Raw genomic sequence first — 25,375 nt, forward strand, 5'->3', positions numbered from 1 at the left:
ACTTTGTCAGTAACTGAATAGAAATAAAATGTTTGGTTTAAAATTTTGGGTCTGAGACAAACACACCGAATTTGCATTCCCCAACCTCTATCTTGAAAGCAACAGATCTTCTTCCCAGTGTAGGCAAAGGTTGCATGCTTTACTGGTTTTCCTGTGAACATGCAATACAACAGGTCTGCTTATATATAGTGAGGCTTCCTGTTTGATGTGCTGCCCAGTGCATCCACCTCTTTTCTGCTCTTGGACTGCTCCCCGGGCAGGTCTCGGGAGTGCTAGTGGAAGAGGAGGTGTCTGAAGAGCCACTTTTTTTCCTGGGGGCTACTTGGGCTTGCGTGAGGAGTCTTTAGGTTGTATAGTTATCTCTAGGATCAGGTACCTGATCTGGGCCATGGTTGTTTCTAAGAACATTTTGGTTCTCTGCCTGTCATGTAGTGTGGGGAGTGCCCATGATATGGCCAAGAGAATGCTTATCTACTAAAGTGATTCAGCTGACTTTCAACCTACTCCCAAATTGCCTCCAGAGAAGGCAACCTTTGGCCTATGTGAATTGTTCTAAAAAATAACAAGCAGCCTTGGGGTAGTAGTTTGAGTGCCTTTGCAATAAACTTACAGGTGCTTTTGATTTCTGTGTGTTTTTTCTTTTTTCTTTTTCTTTTTCTTTTTCTTTCTTTTTTTTGGACAAATGCTTCAAAATTAAAATACTTAAAGTTATTTTATTAGAACTTAGTGGTGAGCAACCAAAAAAATTAGTTTTTGATCAAAGAAGTTTATTTTAAAATATTTATGCTTTTGTTTTAATTTTAGCTATTTTACGTGAATCTGGATTACAGCTTTTACAACAGGTTGTCTGATGATCAGGTTTTTTTGAGAGAGGCTGACATCTTTGCTTGAATGCTTTCTATGAGGGGAAGACTCCTTTAGGAGTGACAATTGGTGACTGCAGTTTGACCAAGACTTTTTTCTACCATGTATTGTTCATTTGTTACTCTTTTGGTTTGTGTGTTCTGGCTCAGGAGTAAATTAAGCTTCTTTCCAACAAAGGCAGTTTCATGAGGGACCGTTTTCATGACACATGCCTACTAGAGTCTGAGAGAGTTACACATCCAAGTATCTGTCTAATCCAGTAACTTGGAATAAGTGCAATGATTTTTCTTCTGTGTTGAGTTGTCCAGTTGCACTGATGACAACAGTTTGAGGTTAAACATTTTGTTCTTAGCCTGCCTTAATATAAAAATGTGAACTGGCTGCCTGTTGGCATCAGTGGTACACAGCAAAGTCACTGTAGTAGTTAATACATGTAAGGCAGAAACAGGCTGACTCTTTCAGGGATTTTGGAACTGGGTGGAATTAGGTATATATTTTTTCTGTATACAAATTGAAGAGTACTTATTTTTGCATAATTCTGAATGTCTTAAATTGAAGTGTGGACCTTTTTGGCTTGGGAATGGAATTTGGACCGTATGGCTATTGAGATACCAATATGTAGGCTAATATAGTCTCTTTAGTGAATGGTTTCCTGAAATCTTCCTTTGGAACGTAAAATAAATGCTGCAGTTGGTCTGGCAGTCAGAGTGCTTGAATCTGTTGTTAATCAGATTGCATAAATTAGAAATGGTTTATTAAACTCCAGCGGTTGTTCTGGTCCTTCAGCTCTGGTAACTTGTCCGTGTGGCATGCCATATAACTGCTGGAAGGTCTAACTGGAAAGCTAAATAATGTGTTAGCTTGCTTGCTGGTTTGGATGGGGCAAAAGTGTTTTAACACTGACATGGCACAGAGTGGAAATCAATGGTCATACAGTGTTAACTCATTTATGAACATAAATATTTTAGATTGAGAAGATCCAGCATACCTGTATTAGAGTGCCCTTTTCACTAAGCATCAAAGGTGCAACTCATAAAGCTTTCAGATGGGAATTGGATGGAAGAACAGAAGCTGAGTTACATCAGGAAGTTTTCTTACAGACTTTAATTCCTCTGGCTTTAGCTGGTTTTCTAGGACTAGTTATTTAACAAAATGCATCGTTTTACTTTTTGAAGCTTCAGAGACGCTCCAGTTTTCTCATTAACATAGAATGAATCTCTTAATATACTGAATGTACATGCCAAGTGAAAGCATGCCCTTAAAACAGGGCACTTGAATGAAAAATTGTAGGTGGTCATGAAAGTAGCCTTAGAGATAGATCTGTGATGGAACTTGAACAAAAGCTTATGTTTGGACTGTCTAAAAATTGAGGCTAAATACCTAACATTAGTGTGGGCTGTACCCTTAAATTTGGCCATCTGCTGGCTAGCTGTGTTGGAGCAGTTGTAGTTTGTGGTTGCTTTCTGTGGCACAACATGGTAAGTAGGAAAATGGAATCTGATTTCAGCATGCTTTCCTGATGGATAGCCTGTGGTAGAGAGTGCAGCTCAGCAAGAATAAGAATCTCCAATTAGCCTGTGGTTTTTTTTTCTTTTGCTTCATAGTGTTACTAGGTTTTACGAACCCCTGTCTTTTAGCAAGCAAACAAACAAACCCTGTGTGCTTTTTGTGGGATTGCTATTTTCAGAGGCTGGGTGAGATAAATGCCTAGAGAGCGTGCTGAAAGTGTCTCGTTTCCTACTTGGGAATATCCAGGGCTACCAGATGTAAAGGTATTATAAAACCAGGGAGAAGATATCTTTTCTAAAGCTTTGCAATGTATTTAATTATTACAAATAGTTAAAAATCTGGTTTTTCATTCATCTGAAAAAATCTTCTAATAGTACAATACCCTTTTATCAGACACTACTTTAATAATGATTCAGAGAAAAGCTACCAATATTGCCAAACAACTGCCCCCCCTTTTTTTTCTTTCTAGTTTGTTTGGATCAGTGTATGCTATGATAGATTTGCAGTTGCTTTCTCATAGTGTTGTTGATTTGGTTTTGGTTTTGCTTTTTTTTTATAGGCAGATTTATTGGGGCTGTGAAAGCATAGTTTGTTTGCCTTTATATAGTCCATGCTTCTGGAATGGACTACAAGCCATGGAAAATTTTAGATCCTTCTTTGGTTCTGTTTTACAAGCTTCAGCAGCAAGTTGTTGATTTAGCCTTTTTTCAGTCTGCTCTGATGCTTTGATCTTTTCGCATATTTTCTCCTTTTGAAGATTTCTTCATCTCTCTGCTTACTTTTTTTTTTTTTTTAATTTGTCAATTCAGGAGCTAAAAAATGTTCAGAAAGTTCAAGAAAAGACGATAGAGGTTATTGATCCCTCTTCGGTTCCTTCTTTTCTTCCTTCATTTTGCCCTAGATAAAAACATATGAGGTCAAAGGCTTCTGATGTTGTTTTTTTATGTATTCTGAAGGAAAATGAGAGTCCATCCTCTCTGACATGGTCTCTTCTTCGGTCAAAGAGGAGTAGTGCTAGGCTGCTTTGTTCTCTACAGTGCAGCAGACCTATAGCAAAGAGATAGTATTCTATATAGATTGTATTTTATGTTGCCATGATATGACTCTCTTTTCATCGAAGAAAGCCTATTTCGGTGCCTGATTTAAAAATCTGGACTTGCACGTTTTTCTTCACATAGAGCAACAAGACCGAAGTATTGTTCAATTGGTATCACGTATTGCTCGATGAGGAACACTGGGGAATAAACATTGAGCTGTGTGTAAAATGGTGTCCCCCATATATCAGGTGATGTCTTACTGTCCTTTCTTCTTGGCTTTGTGGATTAGAGGTGCTTTACTTTGAGTAGATACTTTTAACATTTTCATCTTCAGCTTTTAAAAAGTATGCTATTAAAATTAATAGACATACTTGCTGTGTGTGTGTACCTTGTGTATAAATTGTATATGTATGAAATAAGACTGATGCCATCAACTAGAATGTCCTTTTTCAACTGTTCTGCCTGCAGTAAATGTTGATTATCAAGTTGTCCAGAAGGAGTTTTAATAAAGTGTGGTTAATTATAGAAATGACTTGAATACTTAATAATGGAAGGCATAAGTTCGCTGTGTCTGTGTTATATGTGCCCTTCATTCTTCATAACAGTGATAACAAAGCAGAATATTACCTAATTCCTTTGTGGAACTTTGGCAGACTTTTACCTTCATAAAAGCAACATGGAACTTGTGAAAACTTCAGTAATTTCTGAAGCACTGTTTTGAAAGCTTTCTCTTTTCCTAAAGCAGAATCTGAGGTATCCAACAGCATAAGTACCTCAGAACTAGTATTTAATAACTTTGTAAGTGCCCATCACTTTAAGAGAGCAGTTCTTCCTGATAGATTTATATACTTCCAAATTTTTTTTCCTTAACTTTCATTATGTTTTTCCATTAATATGTTCTGGATTAGCTAAAGTATGTAATGAAATGCTGCTGGCTTCTGAAAGGGTGTGAAGACTTTGACTTCACTGTACTTGTATTCTCACAAGTAGCTACATATAAGAAGATGATCTATCATACAGCTTACTGAAACATTTCCAACAAAAGTTTAGTGAGAAAAGTAAATTCAAGAAATAGGCTTTAGACTCTTGGTAAGTTGCAATGTACTCAACACTTCCAGGTTGTGTGGTTTCTTGGGCATCCTCCCCATTTCGGTGTTTCACATCTCCTGTACATGGAATTAGGAGCTTCAGACTCTTGCTTTAACTGATGCTTCCTTCATGGGTGTAGTGTAAAAAGCTGGCTGATCACAAATGAGGCTTGCTTTGCTGATGGCCTCACAAGCTAACACAGGGCTGCTGATATTTGAAACGTAGGTGGCTGTCAATTTAAGGAAATAATTTATATCTGTTTTTCTTGAATTGAAAATTTTCCATAACTCTGTCTTGAGGAAAATTTTCTGTATCTTGAAGTATCACTCCAAAACATCACTGCTTTAAAATCCTCTGAACTGCTTTAAGTGTTACACACACAAGTTGAGCAAACAATTTAGCGATGCTCATTTGTTATTGGTGCTTGAAATCTAGAATTTAAATATTTGACTACCAAGAAGAGATATATCATCTAGAGCCATCATTACTATGTCTGTAGAAAGAGTGCTGTATTTCCTCAGTGCATCAGTCTTCATTTAAAAAAAAATTAATATGTATGTGTATTCAAACATATTATTCAAACTCAGCATGAATATAAAATTTGTGCAGAAATCCTTAGTTATTAAAGGTTTAATATTTTAATGGAAGCACATCCAGCATTCAGAGAAAGTAGAACCTAAAACTGTAGAAAATTCTTTGGTGGCAAGTTAGCTGTTTTTAATTTGAATACATTAATTACACTTAGAGAAATGTAAATGCAAAACATTTATATAAAAAAGGCAAGACAAAAAAATCTAATTAATCAATAATACTTGAATGGTAAATGCTAACAGACTGTAAAAGTGAAGACAAAGGCCTTGCCACAGGTTTAATAGCAAAGCGAGAGCGTGGTATGGATAATCCTGTAATTTGAAGCATTGTTGTCTTTAAGAGCATAGATTCTACTTTGTCATTAGTTGTGGGAGCAGTGAGGAGCAGCTTCCCCTTCGTGGGATTCAGAGTCTGTGGCCGGCCCTTGATGAAGGGCTGTTCTGAGGGGGACCCCCAAAGCTTTGCAGTTTTCCTCTAGTCTTGAACACTTTTTCTTTTCAGAACCTGTTTCTGGAAGAAAATAGGGTGCAGTATTTAACCAGTAGTTCCACCGATGTCTCTGGGACTACTCAAGACAGTAAAATTACAAATGTATATGTAGGTGAAGCTTTTTCTTTATGCCAGTGATCTTCAGATTGCATCTTCTCGCCAGCCCTTTCCCCAGTGCGTTCTTGTTTCCTATGGTTCAGTGATTCAGCGATTTATAGGCAAAAGTTCGTGCCTCTTCAGTGTTAAAAATGAATGTTAATTTCCTATAATTTCACAGGATAGCATAAAGCTATATTTGTGGTGTATAGCTCCAAGTATAAAAACAGCAGGCCTTCTATTAGTAATTTATAACAAATGGTGTATTCATAGCATATTATAATGCCATGCTAGCATTATACTTCCATGCCATTACAATCTGCTCTACCTTGAAATCTGCTGCTGCTGTTGCTCTTTAGTGCACCATAATTAAGCAGCTCCCTGACACAGCACATCCTGTTTTTGGAAATAAAGCTAAATACAGTCCTTGATACCTAGTGCAGTGTAGTCTGCACTAGGGCATACAATTACTGTGTTCTTTCTTACCTGTGTATGAATTCAAATATAAGCATATGATTATTTTATATATTTGTTTTACTGGGTGGCTTCTTGTCAGGAGCTGCCATATAAACAAAGGTGAAAATTTTGCAAGTTTCACTTTCATCTTAACCTGGAGAGTGTAACTTCCAATTCTGTTAGACTGAAACTTAAAGAATTAAACTGGACTTAGCCTATGGTGTTTAAGCCTGATAAAAGTCTGATTTTTTGCTGTGTATATTGACTCAGTTGGAGTGATAAAATTGAGAAAGAATGCCATATATTTTAATAAAAATGTAACTAATAAAGCAAAAATAAAACCGCCCATGAAAAAAATGATGCCCGATTGTAGCTTGAGCTTGCAAAAGGCATTAAAACTTGTCAGAAATTGTTTCTGGAGATTTATTTAGATAGGTGTACTTGTGTATGATTATATTAAGAAAATACCTACATTCTAGACTCAGATTTTATTTTTTGTGCTTAATAGGCTGTCCTTCATAATGACAAATACAGTCATACAGGAGCTGCTGTGAGGAACAGGAGCCAAGAAGCAGCCATTAGGATGCAGCATGCTTTCTGTTCCTAAAGCTGAAGGATTTCTAATTATTGCTGATCTAGTGAATAGTTATTCTTCTCTTCCCAAGCACATACTGTTTGGCAGGCAGATAACTGACTCTGTGCTAGAAGCTGGAGAAACTCTGTGGATGCTCTCAGATAAGTCACATGCAGCCAATATTCTGACAGCATACAACAAAACAAAAAGATGTACTGAAGTTATGGTGAAATGAGACTTCAAGTTAGTTTTCAAACAGAACATCCTTTCCTTTTGCTTGGGCTGGGCATGCAGAGGGACCCCAAAAGGCTCTGTATCTAAAACATAGCCATACATAGAGCAAGCCAACTATTTAAATAGGGACAGTTTGGAACTGCTGGCATGAGACTGATAAAATAGAAATATGTCCTTGCTTATGGGAGAACAGGAAGACGGGCTTTTCTGCTGGTTCTGCTTTCCAGCCCAGCAGCTTTTCTTGTCTTCCTTGCACAAACGCAGGGACTGTAATGTTTCAGGGGCAGGCACCCCTCTACAGTTCCAGCCGGTGGGCTCTTGTTTGCTTTTTCTCATGCTCTGCTTTTGCTGTCCTTCACTCCTCTTGCTTTTTCTTGTGGAGAAAATAGTCAAACTTGTTCTCAGTCACTCTTGGGAAGAAGCAGTTGTCGTCTTTCCTCCAGAGGATGTCACCAGCCCAGTGAGTAGATGCTAGGGTGAGCTAGCTGGGGAGTCTTACTTCCTGCTGCCCAGCTGCAGTCGTCTTAATAAACCTGGCATGTGCAATGGGTCGTGAATAAACAAATGGCTATAGCCTCTGTCATGTGTGCGTTGGTGTCAAGCTTAGTGCTTCACTGAAGGACAGAACTCTGAAATCATTACTGTGCTTCACAGAAAGCAACACTGAAATGTCACATTTCCTTTGTCTAATTTTGACAGGATGTGTGCATTTGTAATTGAAGAGGTGAAAACGCAAATAAGTAAAATAGGTGCAAATGTTTGCTGGAAGAATGGTAATAGAATTGCTGATACCAGTGGAATGTAATGATCCACTGATTGATGACACTTAAATGGGCAAGAAAAAAAGGAAAACCCTAATCCTTCCTGCCTATTCCCCCAAGCTCGTGTTACAGTTTGATTGGGAAGTAACCCATCAATGCGTGTTACCTATGCAAAGAAGGTGAAAACGCCACTGTTCAGCTGATTATAATGGGACTATCTTAAAAGTATGACCTTGATTGTGCCAGTTGCATTGTACTTGAGGCTTTGCAAATTGCAAATCTTAGTGATTATATTCTAGCAGTGCTTTTAACAGCTCCTGGTTTGCCTGAACGTAATTTGTAGCTCTTGTATTATACTTTCACTCATAAATTTTGCAGGCTGTCATGTTGGTTGTGATCACAAAGACATTTGCTGTCTTTCTAGACTAAAGTAGAACACTGACTGTTCATTACAAGTAAAACATAGACTTTTTTAAACTTATCTGGGCTCTTTAAAAATTAGTCTTCATGGGGGAAGGGGATGTTCTCAGTCTTGTGAAAGTTGTAGAATATGAAAGTGCATTAAATCAAGCCTGTTCTTCCAGCTGAACTATATGGGCAAGAATCTTCAGCATCTCTTACTTGCGATTAACATTTTACAGACATCTCCAGGAAATGGTTTTTCTTAAGAATACAATCACTGAGAAACTGCAGCAGAAGACACAAATGCATGTCAGTGTTTTGGTCCGTGCAGGGTGGCTCCAGGGGATTACTGCTGTTCCAAGTAGGTCCATGGCAAAAGATTATCAATTTGCTGGATCCCTTTTACATGCTTTCTGAGGACTGGACAAAAATCTGTTTTAAAAATGAAAGCTAATCTTATCTGCAGCTTTTCAGTGTGGTTATGAGCAGGGCATCTGCCTCCTGGGTGGCTGGGGAGCTCCCTGTGTAGCAAGTCCTGGGAGGGATGATGGCCATTGCTGCTCTTTCCGTGAGCTGCTGAAATGTGTTTAAGTACTTGATAGGTTTGAAGAGTTTGTGACACGAAACATCCGCCAGCTGTTGCCGTTCTGGTTTGACCCTCTGTGTTTTTGTTCCTTGCCCTCCATTATGTTTGTTGCACTTCTTAAGCTCGCTCTCTCCTTCCACCCAAAGTCATATTGCATTTGTGAGTCTCATTTTCAGGTAATCTCAGATCTTTGTTTTTTATTTATAGGATGAGAGCTGATATGATATCATTGTTACTGTCTTAGTGCTGTAAGGCATTGATAAAAATGTATGGCATATTACTATTTGATACAGCTTGTACTGTGTGTACAGTAATGCTACTGTAATGGTGCTGTGATTGTTATATCTAGTATTTTTGAGACAAATTAATGCCCTCCTAGAAGGCAGAACTGCAGTGGGGAATTCTTTATTTTTGACCAGTTAAAAAGTCAAATGCTTGTTGGGTAATAAAGATGGTAATATTGCCAGTCCTCCTCTGAATGGGGAGGAAAAGGGATGTATTATGTTGGAATATATCTGAAAATTCTGAGGCCCAAAGAATCCTGATTAAGATAATAAATGAGTTTGTGTAGTTTCTACAAATTGCTTCACAAGTTTGGTATCAGATGGCTGCTGGGAATCTTGGAATTGCTCAAGTTTTGTCTTGCTGACATTGCTGCCTCTCTTATTTGCAAAACTGTTCCTTGCAAAGCCGATGCTTCCATTTCCTTGGACCTTTGAAAGAATGAGGAAAAAGACAAATGTGAAGTTTCTGATGTGAGAGTCCTGGGAGGTGTCGTCTGCTGCAGATGTGAACTGGAGAGGACATAAAAAGCAATCTGCAGGGAACAAAAAACAGTAAGGGGAACAAAGTCAATTGGAGACAGTAACAGATGTGTCTATTCTCCTCAGAAACATACCTCTATCTTGACATGCATGTGAGATGTAGGTTAGGAGGAAGTCTGGATGAATGAAGAGATGAGATTGAGGAAGGCACAAACTGTAAGATGTGAAATGAGGAAGAATATCTTCGGCAGATGAAAGGGGGTGTAAAATCTGGGAAGGTAAAGATGTATTTCACTCCTTGGGGGTGAGGGGGAAGTGAAACCTGGCAAACTGTTTTTTAAGTGTTTTTGTTTCCACAAGTGAATTTTTTCTCTTCTAGAAGTAGGAAGTTCTAAAATTTGGCTTGCTGCAACGGATTTCTCTTTTTTTGCCTCACCTTTAACAGGTCGTGATAATGCATGTGAGAAGACTTCATACATGTTTCTACGGAAAGAACTTCCTGTGCGATTAGCTAACACCATGAGAGAAGTCAATTTGTTGCCTGATAATTTACTTAACAGGCCTTCAGTTGGGCTAGTACAGAGTTGGTAAGTAAAAAAGCAGATTAAGAAATTAGAGTAGAACTGACACTGTATATGTTGTTTTACTTGCAATTCAGATTTGCGAAAACAACCTTCAGCCTGTTTTTTGCCCTGAATTGTTTATAATGTATGTTTCTTGTTCAAATCAAGTTCATTTCCTTCTGTCTTATGTTAAGTAAATACTCCAATACAGATCTTAGAGATAATAATTCTTAAGGTTGTGTTTTGGATGACAACAAAGTTGTATTCCAGATGATCAGAATTATTCAGCAACTTCTAGAGTGCTATCTTTTTTTAAGTGTCCTTCCTGTCCTAGTCCCTTAACTTAAGGAAATAGCTGTTCTTCTCTTTACTTTTGCTTTGTCAAAAATACTGAAAACGTATTTAAGCCTTAGCTATTCTTCTCATTGCTAAATCTTTAAAAATGTAACCTGTATTCAGTGGAAGTTGTGGATCAGGACGAAAATCTATTTTTTTCCAGTAATTAACATTCTCCATCTTTACCTAGTGTATATTGGAACTGATGCTAAATCCTGCCATCTTTGCCATAGTAATTAGTTTCTAGCCTACTTGAAAGTTCAGTGAGGGATTGTAAACTGCTGCCTTGTGTGTATTAAACTCTTAAAAAAAAAAAATTTTTTTTGTTCATAGAGTGTTCGTTGTCTTTCTACATGTGAACACTTGATCCACAGAATTTATGTAAAAAATATCTTTGTGGTATACAACAAACTTCCCTTGTCAATGCTAACTTAGTCACTAGGTCTGGGAGTTGCAGCTAATGTTGTAGGCTTTGTGTTAACTTCAGTCGTGTCCCTTGAGGCAGGGAACTCCGCCTTGACTCTATACTGACTGTTGGGTTTGGTCTTGCCTTTGTCAGACTTCAGACCTAGGAAGTGTAAATTAGGGTATTCGGTACTGTGTAATTTGGTTCAAATATGTTTGCATATGAGAGGTAATGCTAGCTGTCTTGATGACCACTTCAAACATAGTGATTAAGTGCTTCAAATAAATGTATATGCAAGGGAGCCACACAATAGCAATCGCTTTGGGGTGAAGTGGCAGCTTCCAGGGGCTGAACACTTGTAGGTGTCTGATGTTGCTGGAAGCCATTATGCCGAATAGAAAAGAGCATGGATAATATTCAAGCCTTTTATGCTGTTCTGGTATGGGTGACTTGTGAAGGTGTCTTTAGGGAAATATAAATAGATGCATGAAGAAAAGGAAATAATTTCTCTGCAATGACTTTAGACCATAATATTTCTGATCCAAATAGATGTTCTGTGGTATATTCTTGTGTCCTACTAATACAGAGTCAGGTGACACTGAGACTGCTTCTGGCAAAGGAAGCAAATTGGTGGTTAGAGTGGATGTCCCCTTTGAGGATCCATGAGATGAATTTTATGGCTACAAAATATACTCCTGATTAAAAAAAATCTGTCTTGAGCATATTGGAATGTATAATGACTGTAAGATACTTGTCCAAATTGTGTATTTTTGTATGATAGTATGATTTGAAGTATCACAGTTACTGCAGGTAGTTTTCCATTAAATGGGCCAGCATATCAGATGGTCATCAGCATCTCTAGTGTGATGAGAAGGTTCAAATGAATATCCAATCCAAAAACAAAGGTTTGAAGTCAAAATGTTTGTTGTAGTGTTTCTCTGATCTTGTTTCTAGGTTAAATAAGTTCTTGTGGAAATTAGTATCTTCACTGAGATTATGTAAGGAAATATTCATGATCCTATGTCGGAAGTCCAAAAACAACTGTAGTATTTTGTTTTCCTGATTATAGCTGTGGACTTTAAAGAGCTTATTTCTTTTTTTAGTTTAGATTTTTTTAATTGTTTCTTTAAAAAAGTACCTGTAGAAGGACCAGATTTATTAGGGCCCAGTAAAGCTGTCAAGAACAGTGAATTCTTTTTTTTTTTTTTTCTTTTAAATTGTAAGGCCTGCTGTTGCACATTTGCCAGTAATGAATCTTTGGCAAAACTTACTATACCAGTTAGCTTTTTTTTAACAGTTGACCTATTAACTTCAGTTCCAATGACCCTGAGTATTGGGCAGCTATGATGATAGCAACTTTTGAAGCATATTTGTAATTGTTTTTTAATCTACTTTTTAGATATATCTATAGAGAGATTTCTGAATTTTATGCAGTAGAATCTCAATATGAATTTAACTGTTTAGCAAACTTGTAAATTGAGGATACCTCTCCTTGAAGCACTGATTGTTTCATACTTCAGGAAAGGTTTTTCAGATCAGATGTCATAGTCCTGAAATTTCATTTTTACTATACATCCTAGATTGAGGAAGCTTGACAGCTTGTTAATATGTAAACCTAAAATTTTATGTACATTTGCCACAAGTGAGCAAAGACATCTTGTAACGTGTTATTCACTTTAATCTGTTTACTTGCTAATTTCCAGTAATTTGTCTAGTCACCAGCATAATTATGATTTATTTACACTACCACATTGCACTAGGACACTGTTTTCTGTGCTGGTGATGAGACTCCAAATTAACTGGAGCTTTAAGATGCAGTTTCCCCATATATTCTTTTAATGTCAGCATGCCAAAAATACGAAAGGCTCCAAATTGAGAAAGTAAATTTTGTTAAACTCTTAAACTAGAGCAAGGTGGCTCAGGTTTGCTGGAGTCAGAAAGCAAATCAACCCTGCCTACTGTGCAGCGTGGATCCTTTCCCGTCAGTCCTCTGGCTGGCCTGTCTGTATCATTATGAATTGCCTGGATTTCAGAGCCTGTCGCCGGTCCCTTGAGAAGCAGCCTCCTCCTGACGTTTCTGAGAATCTGCTCCTAGCTGCAGGCGTGAGCCCCTCTGTCCTCTCGAGTCTCCTAATGTGTCTTTGTGACGGTGCTGCAGGCGCTTTGCTTCCTGTACCGAGCTCCCTGAGTGCGCTGTGCTGCAGAACAGGAGGTTTTTCCAGCTGATTGCTTGATTGCTCTTGCGAAAGGTGCAGCCTTTGCCTCCCTCCCCTCTGGTGTGCCTGGTGTGAAGCAGTGAGGGTAAGGGAAACAGCTGGCCTGCCTTCATGCTCCTCAGCTACGCTCTTCTGAGCAAAGCCGGAATTGCCCACACAGTGAACTGAAAAAAACAATATTTGCGTTTTGCATTTCAGTCTGCACAGAACTAAGGCATTAACTCTGTCCCGGTTAAAGTTTATAACTTAACGTGCACGTGTTCTGCATGAAGTAGCAAGGGAAGGAAGAAAGCGGATCAAAGTAATAGCGTAGTTTTTATGCACTCTAGCTGTGAACTGCAGTGATTCCAAATAATAGATCAACAACCAGCATGTTGGGAATCAGCAACTTATTTTTAATTTTTCAAAATTAATGGGCATCTTCCTTGTTCTAGAGAAGTGGGCCTTTCTAGGCCAGCTTTGAGAGGGCACTTGAAGTCTGAAGCGCACTGCAGGTAGAATTCTGAACCTGTGGCAGAACTGCATATTAACTGATACCATCACTAATGTGGTGTGGGAAAATTGTTACATTAAACCTAGGAGTGGATAAGGTCAGGGTTTATAAAATGTTAAAAGTGATAGTGTGCGAACTGCACAAAATGCAAATCAGTCATATCAAGATTGTGTTACCATGGAGATGTTTCTTTGTTTTTTTTTCCAATGCTTGTTAGTTTCTAAAGGAAAATCTTAGTGAAATACCTTTACTTTTTCATTATGTGTATCTTGCATGAGTAAAGAAAAATTGAAGAAAAGGTAGTAAAAATTTCGGAGTTGACATTATGGCCATTTACACTGATTTCATGTAAAAAATGTGCCATACTGAAATTATTTCACTTGGAAGACTAATTAACAAGAAGTTAACCTACATTGTGGTTAACAAAAGAAAAAGTGCTTGAAACCAAAACAGCTTTCCCAAGCAATTGTGGTATATTGCATTTAAAAAAAAAAAATTTGAACACCAAAAGACAATGGATTCAAAGGGCATAGGCTTTGATTTCTGCTTTTGATGACTCACTGCAAATAGCAAAATGTAATTGATACTCTCATTTCTTCCATTTCTACTGTTTTCTGTAGGTCTGTGTCCTGTATAATTGTAAGCCTTTAATAGTAGTACAGCAAATCACTGGTTGTTTTAGTAGTTTTCTCCTTTATTCTAGCTGACTGGTAAATTACATGTGAAGTGTGTTTTAAACATCACCAGGTGTTGCTTTTCAGTGCTTAGTGAATCTTGTAGTTATCACCTTCAGTTATTCACATCTCCCCCTGCAGTTTTAAATCAAAAGAAAACTCAAGGAAATAAATGAATTGGATGAAAGGGGAATGATACTATACAAACACATGTGCACACACGCGCACACTGGCTGTTACAGGAGTGAATTACATTGCTGACTAGTGCTGTTTTCATTAGGCAGATTCTGCTGTAGCTTGTTGTTAAGACAACGTTGTGAATTATTTATAACAGTTCAAAGTTATAAATTTCCTTTTAAACAAGTTTTTACTTCTTTTCTTTAATTTTGAGCTGTTCTTGTTAGGGGGATAAATCTTGTAAGCGGTTTGAAAAACTAAATCACAACAGAATAAAAGAAAAAGATGTACGGCATTTGCAGCTCTGGGTTTTATTTAGAGACCTGGGTTAATATAAAAGCTACATACAAGACCCCAAGTTGGGTGATACATAATGGCAAGCATCAGATAGTGGCTTAGATTTGTTTGAGTTAAGGTTAATTGTTTCCAGCTTCATTTAGTCAAAGGATTGAAAGAAATGGTAAGAGTGATAGAGGAAATTTGAATGACTTAGATTTGGAGTTAAAGAAAATAACCTTTTCTTTGAGCTGGTCTTTTTAACTTACTGGTCACAGTGTTTGTGCTAATGAACTACAAATTTGACTTCTAAAGTAATAATGACTTACTCTTGAATCAGAAAGAGACATCTTTGAGATATTGTTGCTAATCGTATATAAAGGAAAAGCACTGCCTAGTTTCTATAGCTTCTCCATCACCACAGAGACTAAACAAATTAGCGTAGTCTACTCATGAATTTCCTTAGAGCATTTAGTTTATGTAACTTTCTTTGCTTTCAGAAACTTTCAGTTTCTCATTGGTGCTATACGTTGGGCCTGCAGCGTAATGACTTCAGAAGCTGTTCTGCCTGCTGGTTGCACTGAAGTCTGGTGACCAGGTTTGGCTGCTTCTTTCTGGTTGAGACCTGCTTTAGTCTTTTTCTGACTGAGACAGTTTTCTGCACAATGTCTTCTTTCATTAGATGAGAGAAACGCTTGCCTCTGCCTGGTACACTAGCAAAAGTGCTGATCCTTCAATACAGGATTAGTGACATGGTTGATTATTCTAGGGTTAGCAGTCTTAGGACCAGTGTCCCCATAAGCAAGCAGAGTATACAAATCTCAGTACAGCAAACCAATAACAGTGAACAACCAAATTAAAATAGCATAAAAATCAGGTATCAGCTACATTTAGTACCAGAAATATTCATTGCTTTGTTATCATCAGATGACCATTGGATTACCAGTGTTCCGAGACCTCTAGTAGGATATTTCTAGTAAGAAGCATCTGCTGTGTTGCTTCTTAAGTGTGGTGGTTTTCATGGATCTTCAGAAATGAGGCTTTCATATTTCTATATGATGACAGCCAGGGGTCAACAGCCTCCTGATAATGTCCTCTGACTTACCTGTGATCAGAGAAGTTGTCAGCTCTCTCATAGCACAGATTTCTGAATTTCCTTGGAGAACTGAGTTTGCAACCCTGGATTTTCTAGGGGCCTGAAAGAGCTGCTGTTGCCATTATGAAGATGGCAGTAGAAGAGTGGACTAATGTGTAGAAGGGTATGTGGAGGGAAATAAAGACAAGACAAGGAAAAGAAATAAACGCTTCCATGAAACAGGGAGGGCAGCAACAGAAATTAAAGCTGGAAGGGAAAAAAGGTTTCAAACCAATAGAAAGTTCTGAAAGGATGAAAAAGGAGCATAAAGAATGGAGGGATGGTGGCTGACAAACTTGGTGACGCATACAGCATTTGGCTCTTTATGTAACATGAGATGCACTTTGCAGTGTAGAGGAAAGTTGTGACAGTTCCAGAGGTGGTTTTTGGCGTGTGTTGTGCTCTGCCTGCGCTAGAGAACCTCACAGTGTTTTGGCCCGCTGACTGGTTCAGGCTGTGACAACTGCATTGGGTTTTGGCACGTTTGAACGTCCACAGAAGCTTCCATTGTCATTTCTCCTGAAAAGATTCAGATTTGTAGTGCTAAAACAACTCTGCAAATTTAATCAAAGTGTATTAAATGGGGATTATTTGGAAGATTCCTTTCAAAACCATACTGCTGGTTTCGATTTGGAAATTGAAATACGCATGTAGACACAGTTATTAAGCGCCAAGAGATCTACCTGTATTTGAGGAATAGAATAAGACTCCTTCACAGAGATCAGGCAGGTATTTGCTGGGTAGAATCAAATAAGTATGTTGCCAATTTTCCTTTATAACACATAGAAACAAATTTAAGGTGGCAAATACTTATTTAACTGCTAAGGAAGGTTATAGCCCTGGAGATTTTAGATTTCTTGTTTGATATATTACAGCCCACAGCCTGAGGAAACTAGTCAAACCTGACAGTGATGAATTTCTTGACTGTGTCAAGTTTATGTGGCTTTTTTAGTTCCTAACTGTATTTGCAAGAGGACACTTCATGAATGATACCCTTTTCTCTGGCTACCCAGAAAAAGTCCAGAAAGTCAGTTCTGTCTTTGAGACAAATATGGATTGGATGACTTGAATTCTTTCCTCAAATTCATTTTATTGACAGGGTCTTAGGTAAGAAAGAGTTGTTTATTGAAGAAACAGTGAAGGAGGTAGTGAAAACTCATTGCTGAGAGTCATAAATTCACTAGAGGTTGTGAAAGAGCAATGTTTGTCCCTCACTGACTGCAGCAAGATTGGGTACAGCAATGAGTCTTAAGTCTTCTGCATTACATTGCCTCGTTTGGCAAGAAATCAAAATTGTCTTCTGAATTGTTTGCTTCTGCAGAGCCATACTGAGGCCTTAAAGTGCCACAGCAACCCCCTGTCATCCACCACTTCTCCATCTTTCGTTTTGGAGTTCCATTGCCAATTGTTTAATATTGTGCTTTGCTAACTGTCATTGTTATGCCTTTTTTTCCATCCTTTACCCTTGATTGACTTGACTGACCTTGATTCATCTGAGGATGAAGATGTTGAAGAAAACGTACCTCTTCAAAACAAGGAGTGAGAATGCTCGCACTAAAAGATTTATGTTTGGTGTTCAGTCTTATAGATGAAGGAACTGAGTTCAGAAAGTGAAGCATCTTTTTTCTCATGAGAATTATGAAAAGGGAGATGCATGCAAGGACTCGTTCTCAAAGGAAATGAGTTTCTCCTTATTCCCCCGTTTGCAAAGCCAGCTGCCAAATTGATTTTGCCTCTGCCTCTCCATCTTCCACATCATATATACTGTCCCTGTATAGTTAAATTGTGTGCATGTCTTAAGTCCCTGCATACCTTCTCTTTTCCATTAAAGATTTCTCTTTGGAAGGACTGCTTCGTTATCTTTCAAATAGTTAAACGTCGCACTCTTCAGGAACAGGTATGTGGTGAATAGTAGGCTATGGCTCTACAAAGTCACAGCCTGTTTCCTGAAGCAACCCTAGACAATTTCTTGAATTCATGGAAGCATGGTGTAACGGTTCTAAACTGTTGCTAATCTTCTAGCTTTGCAAGAGACTAAGTTTTAAAATATGCAGTACTAGAGACATCAGCTCCTTCCCAAACTTGTAACTGGCAAACAACCTTTTAAGCATTTCTGTAGACGTTTGCAACAGTTGCAGTAGGACCAAAACAGAAGGACAGAAGCTAATGTTGCCATGCTGACCCTGCTGAAAATTCTAATCTCCCTGGAAAAATCTAAGGATTTTTCTCTAGCCAAGGGAAAGCTCATCTCCATTGGAGTCATTCTGGACTGTTCCAGAAGCTTTACATGATTTCTATAGTCAAACTTTCTTTTCCTAGTACTTTTCTGCCTAATAAAGTTGTTGGCCCCACTGCACTTTTTGTCCTCTGTGTACAGGTTCCTGCACCACTATAGTTGCTATGTGTAAGTGGATTTTCAAAGAGGACCTGTGCTCTGGCAGGAGAATTGGGGTAATGTCCAGTTTTCAATATTTGCAGAACAGGTCTCAGTTCTACATGTTTCCTGTCTTAAGTCTCTGCTCTTCATCACTTATGGTTGTGACTACCTCCGTTTCATGTTCTTTCCTTCCCTTGGCTTAAGCAGTGCTGATACAGAATAATCATCCTGGCAGTAGGTAAACATTTTGGCTCCATTTCATACCTAACTTCAAATGTTGGTGCACTTCACTATTAAAAGGTTTCTTAACAATTTGTTAGCTCTTCTCCTGAAGTATTTTCTGCTTCTTGCTTATTTACATAAATTGTCGTTTCCTGTGTGGATGTGGAGAGATGTGGTTAAAACCTCCAAAAAGTTTTGGGTTTTTTTTTTTTGGAATGTCTGTAACGTGGATCTCCTATTGAAGTTCTGTATGTTGGTGAAGTTGGCTTCCTAATGAGTTGGAGTTACAGTGTGCTTCTGTTAGATTCTTTTTAACGCATTGTATAATGATGCTCACTTTGGAAGAACTCTTTGTGCACTGTTCATCAAAGGAAACCTGTTCCTTTCCCCATCTGTGATACCTTGTAATTGTGACTAAACCGAGGCATCCTACTTAAGTAGGATGGTAGTAGGTATAGGGTGTAGGTAGGTTCTTGGGAGGTATAGGAAGTGCGCTGCTGGTGAGAGTCCTGCCCACTCTCTGCCTTCAGCCATGGGCTTCCACTGCTCCCTTTGTTTTGAGTCTGACAGTTGAGATAAGGTCAGCTACTGATCCACGTTAAAACTAACCAGCCTCCAAAAAGGAAAAATAGCTTTTAGGATACTGATCAGGTTCCTCTCACTGTCCTGCAATGGCTGGAACTGAATTGGGAGGTGGAGTGGCAGCATGTGGTTCTGGAGGGAGTCATGTGGATAGCAGTGCTGTCTTAAGCTTTGCTTTAACTTGAAAACGTAGGATGAGGTTTCATAGCCTGCTTGAGCCAATCTAAGTTCTAAGGAGAGCTGTGTTGCCTTAGAGCAGTGTTTTTACGAAATTGAAGGTAGTGTGATGTGCCCTGAGTGACATACAGTGTGAGGAGATACGGGAGTGTCTGAAGGTGCATAGTTTCTGGGGATACTGTTGTAGGACCCACTCAATACAGCCTTGTCCACACTACTTCTTGGGGGCATTCCCTGGAGTGCGCTTGCTTCAGAACTCTACCGGAGGATTTTTGGAAGAAAAGCTAGATCGCTGCATGAAGAATGTAGGAGCAAACTAACATTTATATAAAGTGGATGACTACGAAATCGAGACCCAGGGATGAACTAAGTTACCTGAAATTACAGACCTAACTGAAGAGGAGGAATGCTCCTGTTAACTATAGACTGATTTGAATGGCAGTTTTTGTGAAGTGTGGACCATAGAGTCACACATACTGTTTTTTAACTCAGTATAATATATTGTAGTTGCTTTCTTTCCCTTTGTTACAGTGTCCCATCTCATTTTGCCCTTTGCAGAGAACTTTTTACTGTGCTTTTGTTGTTTCGGATAAAGTTGTAGTTTTAATGTTTAAAAAAATTCAAAAGTAATTTGGGTTTAAGTGTTTTAATTTTAACTCTTTCTGTATCATCTTTGCTTATTTCAGGTACATGCAGAGCTTCCTTGAGCTTTTAGAATATGAAAATAAAAGTCCTGAGGATCCTCATGTTTTGGATGAGTGAGTAATTTGTTTTCCTATGACAGTTTTTTTTTCCAATAACAATATGTTTCAAAAACAGTTTGGGGTTTTTTTGGTACCGTAACAAAGCAGTGATCTTACTTGCAAGGTAGAATTCTTGCAGTAAAGACCAAAATTATAAACTAGAGCTGAGTATTGAAAATCAAAGCATATTTAAACAATGTATGTTGTGTATGTACAATCTAATAAATTAAGAAATGACATGAAATACTTCCTCTGAGGCTATATTAAAAAGACAACGTGCATGCAAGAATATACTCATATAGCAAATACTACTAAAATGTCATTTTGGTATTTATTGAGCTTGGTACTCTGTTTTATGTAATGTATATTAGCATATTAATACTATGAAAATTTAAATTGAAAGCACTGAATGTGTCAATTTTTTATCTAAAAACTTTTTTCGTGGATTTCACTTACTGGCATTCAGCTACCTCATTGAATAAGACTGCTTATGTTTTGAGACGAAAGGAAAGCTTAGCAAATTTTCTTTATCAACAACTTATAAAATTGCCATCAGAATGTTTCTTTGAAATTTGTACAGACAAAACAGACTCAGAATGTTTAAGTGAAGATATGTGCACCACTATGTGCATATATATATGTGTGTATGTGTCATCTATCTATCTACATGCATGTATCAGGGAGTAACAGCAAAATAAAAATACATGGTCTATACTTACCTTCTACCATACAGCAGTCAACTTTGTTTCAGGTGATTAGTTCTTACAGATTTTTTGTTCTCTTGCTTAGTTTTCATAGGGCAACTTGTCTTTTAAACTTGAATTCTCTTTTAGGCTCTGGAAACTCTGACAGAAGAGGCAGTGCTTGATAGTAATGATCATAAAATGTTTTGCAGTCCAATAAAAGCTCTGTGCAAGATGTGACCTGCGTTGTGCAAAAATGATGTTTTGTCTTCATCCAGTTAGCTTAATGTAACTGAAAAACAGCATTAGCTTCAGATTCATTAACTGGCATGTTATGTTAGCTTTGTTATGAGTTTCATTAGGTAGTGCATTTGAGACTATATACTTTTTTAGCTGTGGGGATATTCTCCGAGTTCTTTTCACTTTATTTTTTAAGTGCAAAGTGCATGCAGGAGAAAATCAAGTGCAGAAAAAACAGATTAGCTGAGTGGCAGAACTGCCGAAGAAAGGCAAGGATTTAGGCTGAGTGAGTCAACTGTACTGTTATTGAACAAGTGGAAAGTAACTATTTTCTCAGTGTGAGTCCTGAGCTGGTGAGCAGTTCTGGGTGCTACCTATTAAAGAATTAAAACGCAAATGGACAGTATCAAGGGAAAAGGCTCAAGAATTAAAGGTGTGGAGAATTCCATCTCTGAGAAAAGTTGAAAGGATTTGTTTAGACTAGCAAAGAGGAGATTGAAGGGACTCTGGAAGTCTGTGAGTGTGTAGAAAATACACTCTAATAAAGCATGATCAGTTGCTCTCCATGAAGGAAAAAAGAGCTACAAAATAGCTGATCTTTTTTATTAAAGTTGAGATTGCATACAGGGCAAAAAGTACAAATTCTAAGATTAGTGAGAACAAATTGAAACAGACTGGTCTACAGTCTTCTGACATCCTGTATTAAAAGCTTTCAAGAACAGCTTAGACATCTTTTGGTGATGCTTAATGGATATGCTTATTCTGTAATGGATGAGTTAGATGATCTCTTTCACCATTTCTAGCTGTTACTTTCTGTGATTCTGTATTCACAGCTTGTTTGCTGATGGGATAAGAATGTCTGTTTGTGACTAGTTTAGCAATAAGATTTCCTACTATTTGACTTAAAAGAACATTTTGAATGGGATTAAGTTGCCAAAACTTGGATGTTTGTTGCCCTTTGAGATGACATGTGCAGCCTTAGATAACTAAGTGAGCCTGGCAAATGTAACACAGATCTTATGAAACCTATAATGTTCTGAATGTGCAGCTCGAGGCAAGGTGGTTATGAGGCTTCTAGTACCATTTATGTTCCGTATTTAGGTAATTAAATTTCAGCTTTTTGTGGATTTCAGAAGTTTAAGGTAGATCAAAATATTCAAATGTTTTAAAAATGCTTGATATTTTAGAAAGTTACCATGGGGACCTGTTTTTGGAGTCTGTTCATGATTGCCAGATGTGTTATCTGGCTTTTTCATATGGACAATGGGCATTCTTAATACTGTTTTATTGTAATGTAAAATTTTGTTTGAGATGCTCTAAATTAGTATGATGTACCAAATATTTACTCATTCAGAATAATTGTCAAAATCTTTGAGACCTTGCAATTATAGTATTATATGTGTTTATAATTAAATAAAGATGTTGGGAACTGAGATAAAGGCCAGCTAGGGACTCTGACAGTGAAAAGAGAAAAAACCCAAATTATCTGATTAAAGATCAAATTTATTCTTATTGGGTAGGCTACAATATTGGGTAGGCTACCTAAGATTAGAAGGTCAGATTAATTTTTCTGCTCTTTGTGTGTCAACTCTTCCTAACATTCTGAAGGCTATGCCATTTAATTAAATCTTGAGCTGTAATTAGCAATTATTTCAGTATTCTTGGCAAACTGAGTCTTTTTAAAATTACTCTTAACAACCGTGTCCATATTTCAGCTGTAATAACCCAGCAGAATAAAGTTAAAAAAAAAAATTACTCAACTGCTGTACCAGTATTCCATATTGCAGGTGTCTAGCCCTATCCTACTTTTATATCTTTGTGGTCAGAGGAGAACTGGGAATACTGGTAACTCTACTAGTTAATGAACTACTTATCAATGGAAGAAAATGAGTTCCAAGAGTTCAGTTATGTTTACATAATACTTTTCTGTTCTTTGTAATTCCATGCATCACTGAATTCAGAATTTGACCCATTATCTGCAACTTTGTGGGTAGTGTTTTTAGTGATGTATAAATAGCAATAGTACTTACTTCACCAGATCAGTTTGTTTAGAGAAAGACACGTGGAAGTTCACACTGTGAAGTGTGCCCAGTCCTTTGAACCAGAGTCTTTCTTAATCTAACAGTATCTGTGATGTGTATCTCTGTGTATCAGGTATATGGTGATGTATAAAGAGGGGTTTGGAGCCTGCTCCGTCTCTTGATTCCTCTCAGCTGGAGTCCTGCTCCTGCACTGAGCTATAGCTGCTAGCTTGAGGTTACAGAAAAGCCACTAGACCCAGACCTGCATCCTTGGGGCTCTAGACATCACATTGCCCATCCTTGTTAGTGCCCTGTGTGGTATCAGATGACATGTGCATTTCATAGTGGGCTCATCTCTTCTTCCTTTAACTTAATTAATATTTGAAAACCTGAGACTGCCCTGGATGAAAGTTCTTCTGCCCCAAGAGCTTTTGTGTGGAGCTGAATGTGGTGTCCAGGTCAGGCTCTCAAAAATCGTGAAGGCTTCTAGAGTTGATTTTTTTTGGTAATGGAATGAGCACCCTGTTGGTCTTTTGGTCAGCTGAGGTGGACCTCAGCTCCTTTTACTGATAGTCAAGTTAACAATATCTCAAGCGAGAAAAGGAACCAAAACCATTTTGCAAAGAGGTTTGATATCCACAGCTGTGCCCTGCCTCAGTTCTAAAGAAAATAGTCTTTTGTCACCAGTATCGTATTCAGAGATAGATGTCCGGTAGTCCTGTTACGTCCCAGTTTTCTGACGTCAGTCACGTGATGACTTGAGTATTGTTGTTGGTATGACTCTTTCCAATGCAGGTATTTAGCAGCCTTGAGTACCTGCCAGCAGCTAGAAAAACTTTTTTTGTCAAGGTAGAGTTATTTTTGTTTTTTGTTTTTGTTTTTTTGTTTTTGTTTTTTTTAGTGCCAGATTTGGAAGGGGAGGGGGTGTCTTTAATTCCTTGGTAAACTCTAACATTTCTTAAAGATCTCTGAAAGTTTTCCAGTTGTCCTTTAAGACAGGGCCTGTGTCTTGTCTCTTTGGCTGACCACTCAGCTTGGATCGAGGCCAGGTTGGATGCTCGGGGCTCAGGCATGACTTCCCAATAGCTGGAGCATTTTGTTCCTCTGTCCTCCTCTGCTCACGTTGCTTGTTTCTTTTTAGAGACCCTCTTACCCTCTCCCTGTGGTGTATATAAAAATGTCCTCTGACTATTTGTGCCACATGTCTGCTTGTCCGGGGAGCCCAGTCAGATATTCGAAGAATTCAGGGTGGTCTTTCTGAGGAGAACATTTTCCATATCAGTGTTCTGGGATTATGGATGTTGTCCATGTACTGGCATAGCTGTCTATGAAGCCATGCAATAAAGTGAATAGGAAATTGATTTGGCTGAAAAATAGCCATATTAGTCCCTGATCTATTGCACCACATGGCTTACAAAAAAGCAGCAGTACTGGCACACTGGAGGGGCTGAACAGGTATCAGCAGAGACTAAACTAATGCTGATGCTGAAAAACTCCTTGTCAATCTAGCCCAATTTATGTCTGCTCTCAATGCATGAGTTTGAGGACATCTGTTCATTCCAAAATATGTTGCCTTTTCATGTACATTGGACAAAATCCTTAAAAGGGACTTTGTGTCACAGTATTTCTGTGATGCAGAGGTTTAGAGGTGATTCGGTTTCTTTATTATGGTGGTTCTGCTGCTTAGTGGCCTGTATGCTGCTGACTTACCACATGGTTGTCAGGTCAGTGTTGCTGTCAGTCATATGGGCATATGGCAAAAGCTCCAAAACCTCTGCATTTTTGATAGCATGAATATCTTTCCTTGAGCTGTAGAGTAGTCAGGTGGAAAGCTTTTCACAGTTCTGTCAGGCCGTGTGGTTGCAGGAGTGTTAAGATAAGGTGCTGACACTTGGTAGTGTGTGTAAACTAACGGGGGGGGGGGGGGTGTTGCAATTTCCCGGAGTGTCAATACGCGGGCTGATAAACACACAAAGGAAGAATTGTTTTTCGAAAAATGAAGGTTTTGTAAAATGTGTTGTTCATATGTACATTCAAACCCAGCTTACCCCACCCCCTATACCTGTGAGTTTCTTTGCTGATTTTTGTCTTTCTCCTACCTTCTTTCCTGGTGTGTGTGGGGGGTGGCAGGGGGCGGGTCTGGAGCTGCGAGCAGCTAAAGCAGTATCAAGGTGAATGTGCATGTACATAACATACTCTGAAGAAACTTAGTAAAGAAAAAGAAATTTCCTTTCTGCAACACAGATTAAAACAGTGATTCTGTTAGCAGTTTGAAATAAGTAAATATTGAAGCAGATTTGATTCAGAAGATGCCATTTTATTACTTTGAAGTAAGGTGAAATATTACTTTATAGTACTTTTATAATGCTCTTTAATATTACTTTTACTACACTTTCTAGTAGAGAAATCTTTCAGAGTGTGAACTTGTGTCTTTCTGGTGATTCTCAACTACCAGCAAGCACTTCTTCAAAACAAGAAACAAAAAAACCTAAACAAAGCAAACCTCATGTACACAACCCCAAAACAAACAAAAAATCCCATTGCAGATATGTTGCATTTAAAATTAGCTTTTTGACTACTTTCTTCTTTTCTCTAGTTCTTC

At 38.1% G+C, this 25,375-nt stretch overlaps 1 protein-coding gene across 5 annotated transcripts in view; it reads left to right on the forward strand.

Annotated features, from left to right (window-relative positions):
• PDK3 (pyruvate dehydrogenase kinase 3) overlaps nt 1–25,375 on the forward strand; it is a 71,758-nt gene that overhangs the window by 9,993 nt on the left and 36,390 nt on the right. For 3 of the 5 annotated variants that reach the window (XR_010884327.1, XR_010884330.1, XM_067297440.1), the window contains exons 2-3: nt 9,898–10,039; nt 19,773–19,844. Coding sequence is in view for 3 of the 5 variants with exons in the window: in XM_067297440.1 (XP_067153541.1) it covers nt 9,898–10,039; nt 19,773–19,844 (214 nt within the window). In the remaining 2 variants the exon portion in view is untranslated. Of the gene's footprint in view, nt 1–9,715; nt 9,731–9,897; nt 10,040–19,772; nt 19,845–25,375 lie in introns of those variants that run through there. The other 2 variants (XM_013952050.2, XM_067297462.1) reach the window with 2 other exon arrangements.

Source organism: Apteryx mantelli, chromosome 1 (assembly GCF_036417845.1).
Source record: "Apteryx mantelli isolate bAptMan1 chromosome 1, bAptMan1.hap1, whole genome shotgun sequence".
Lineage (NCBI taxonomy): Eukaryota > Metazoa > Chordata > Aves > Apterygiformes > Apterygidae > Apteryx > Apteryx mantelli.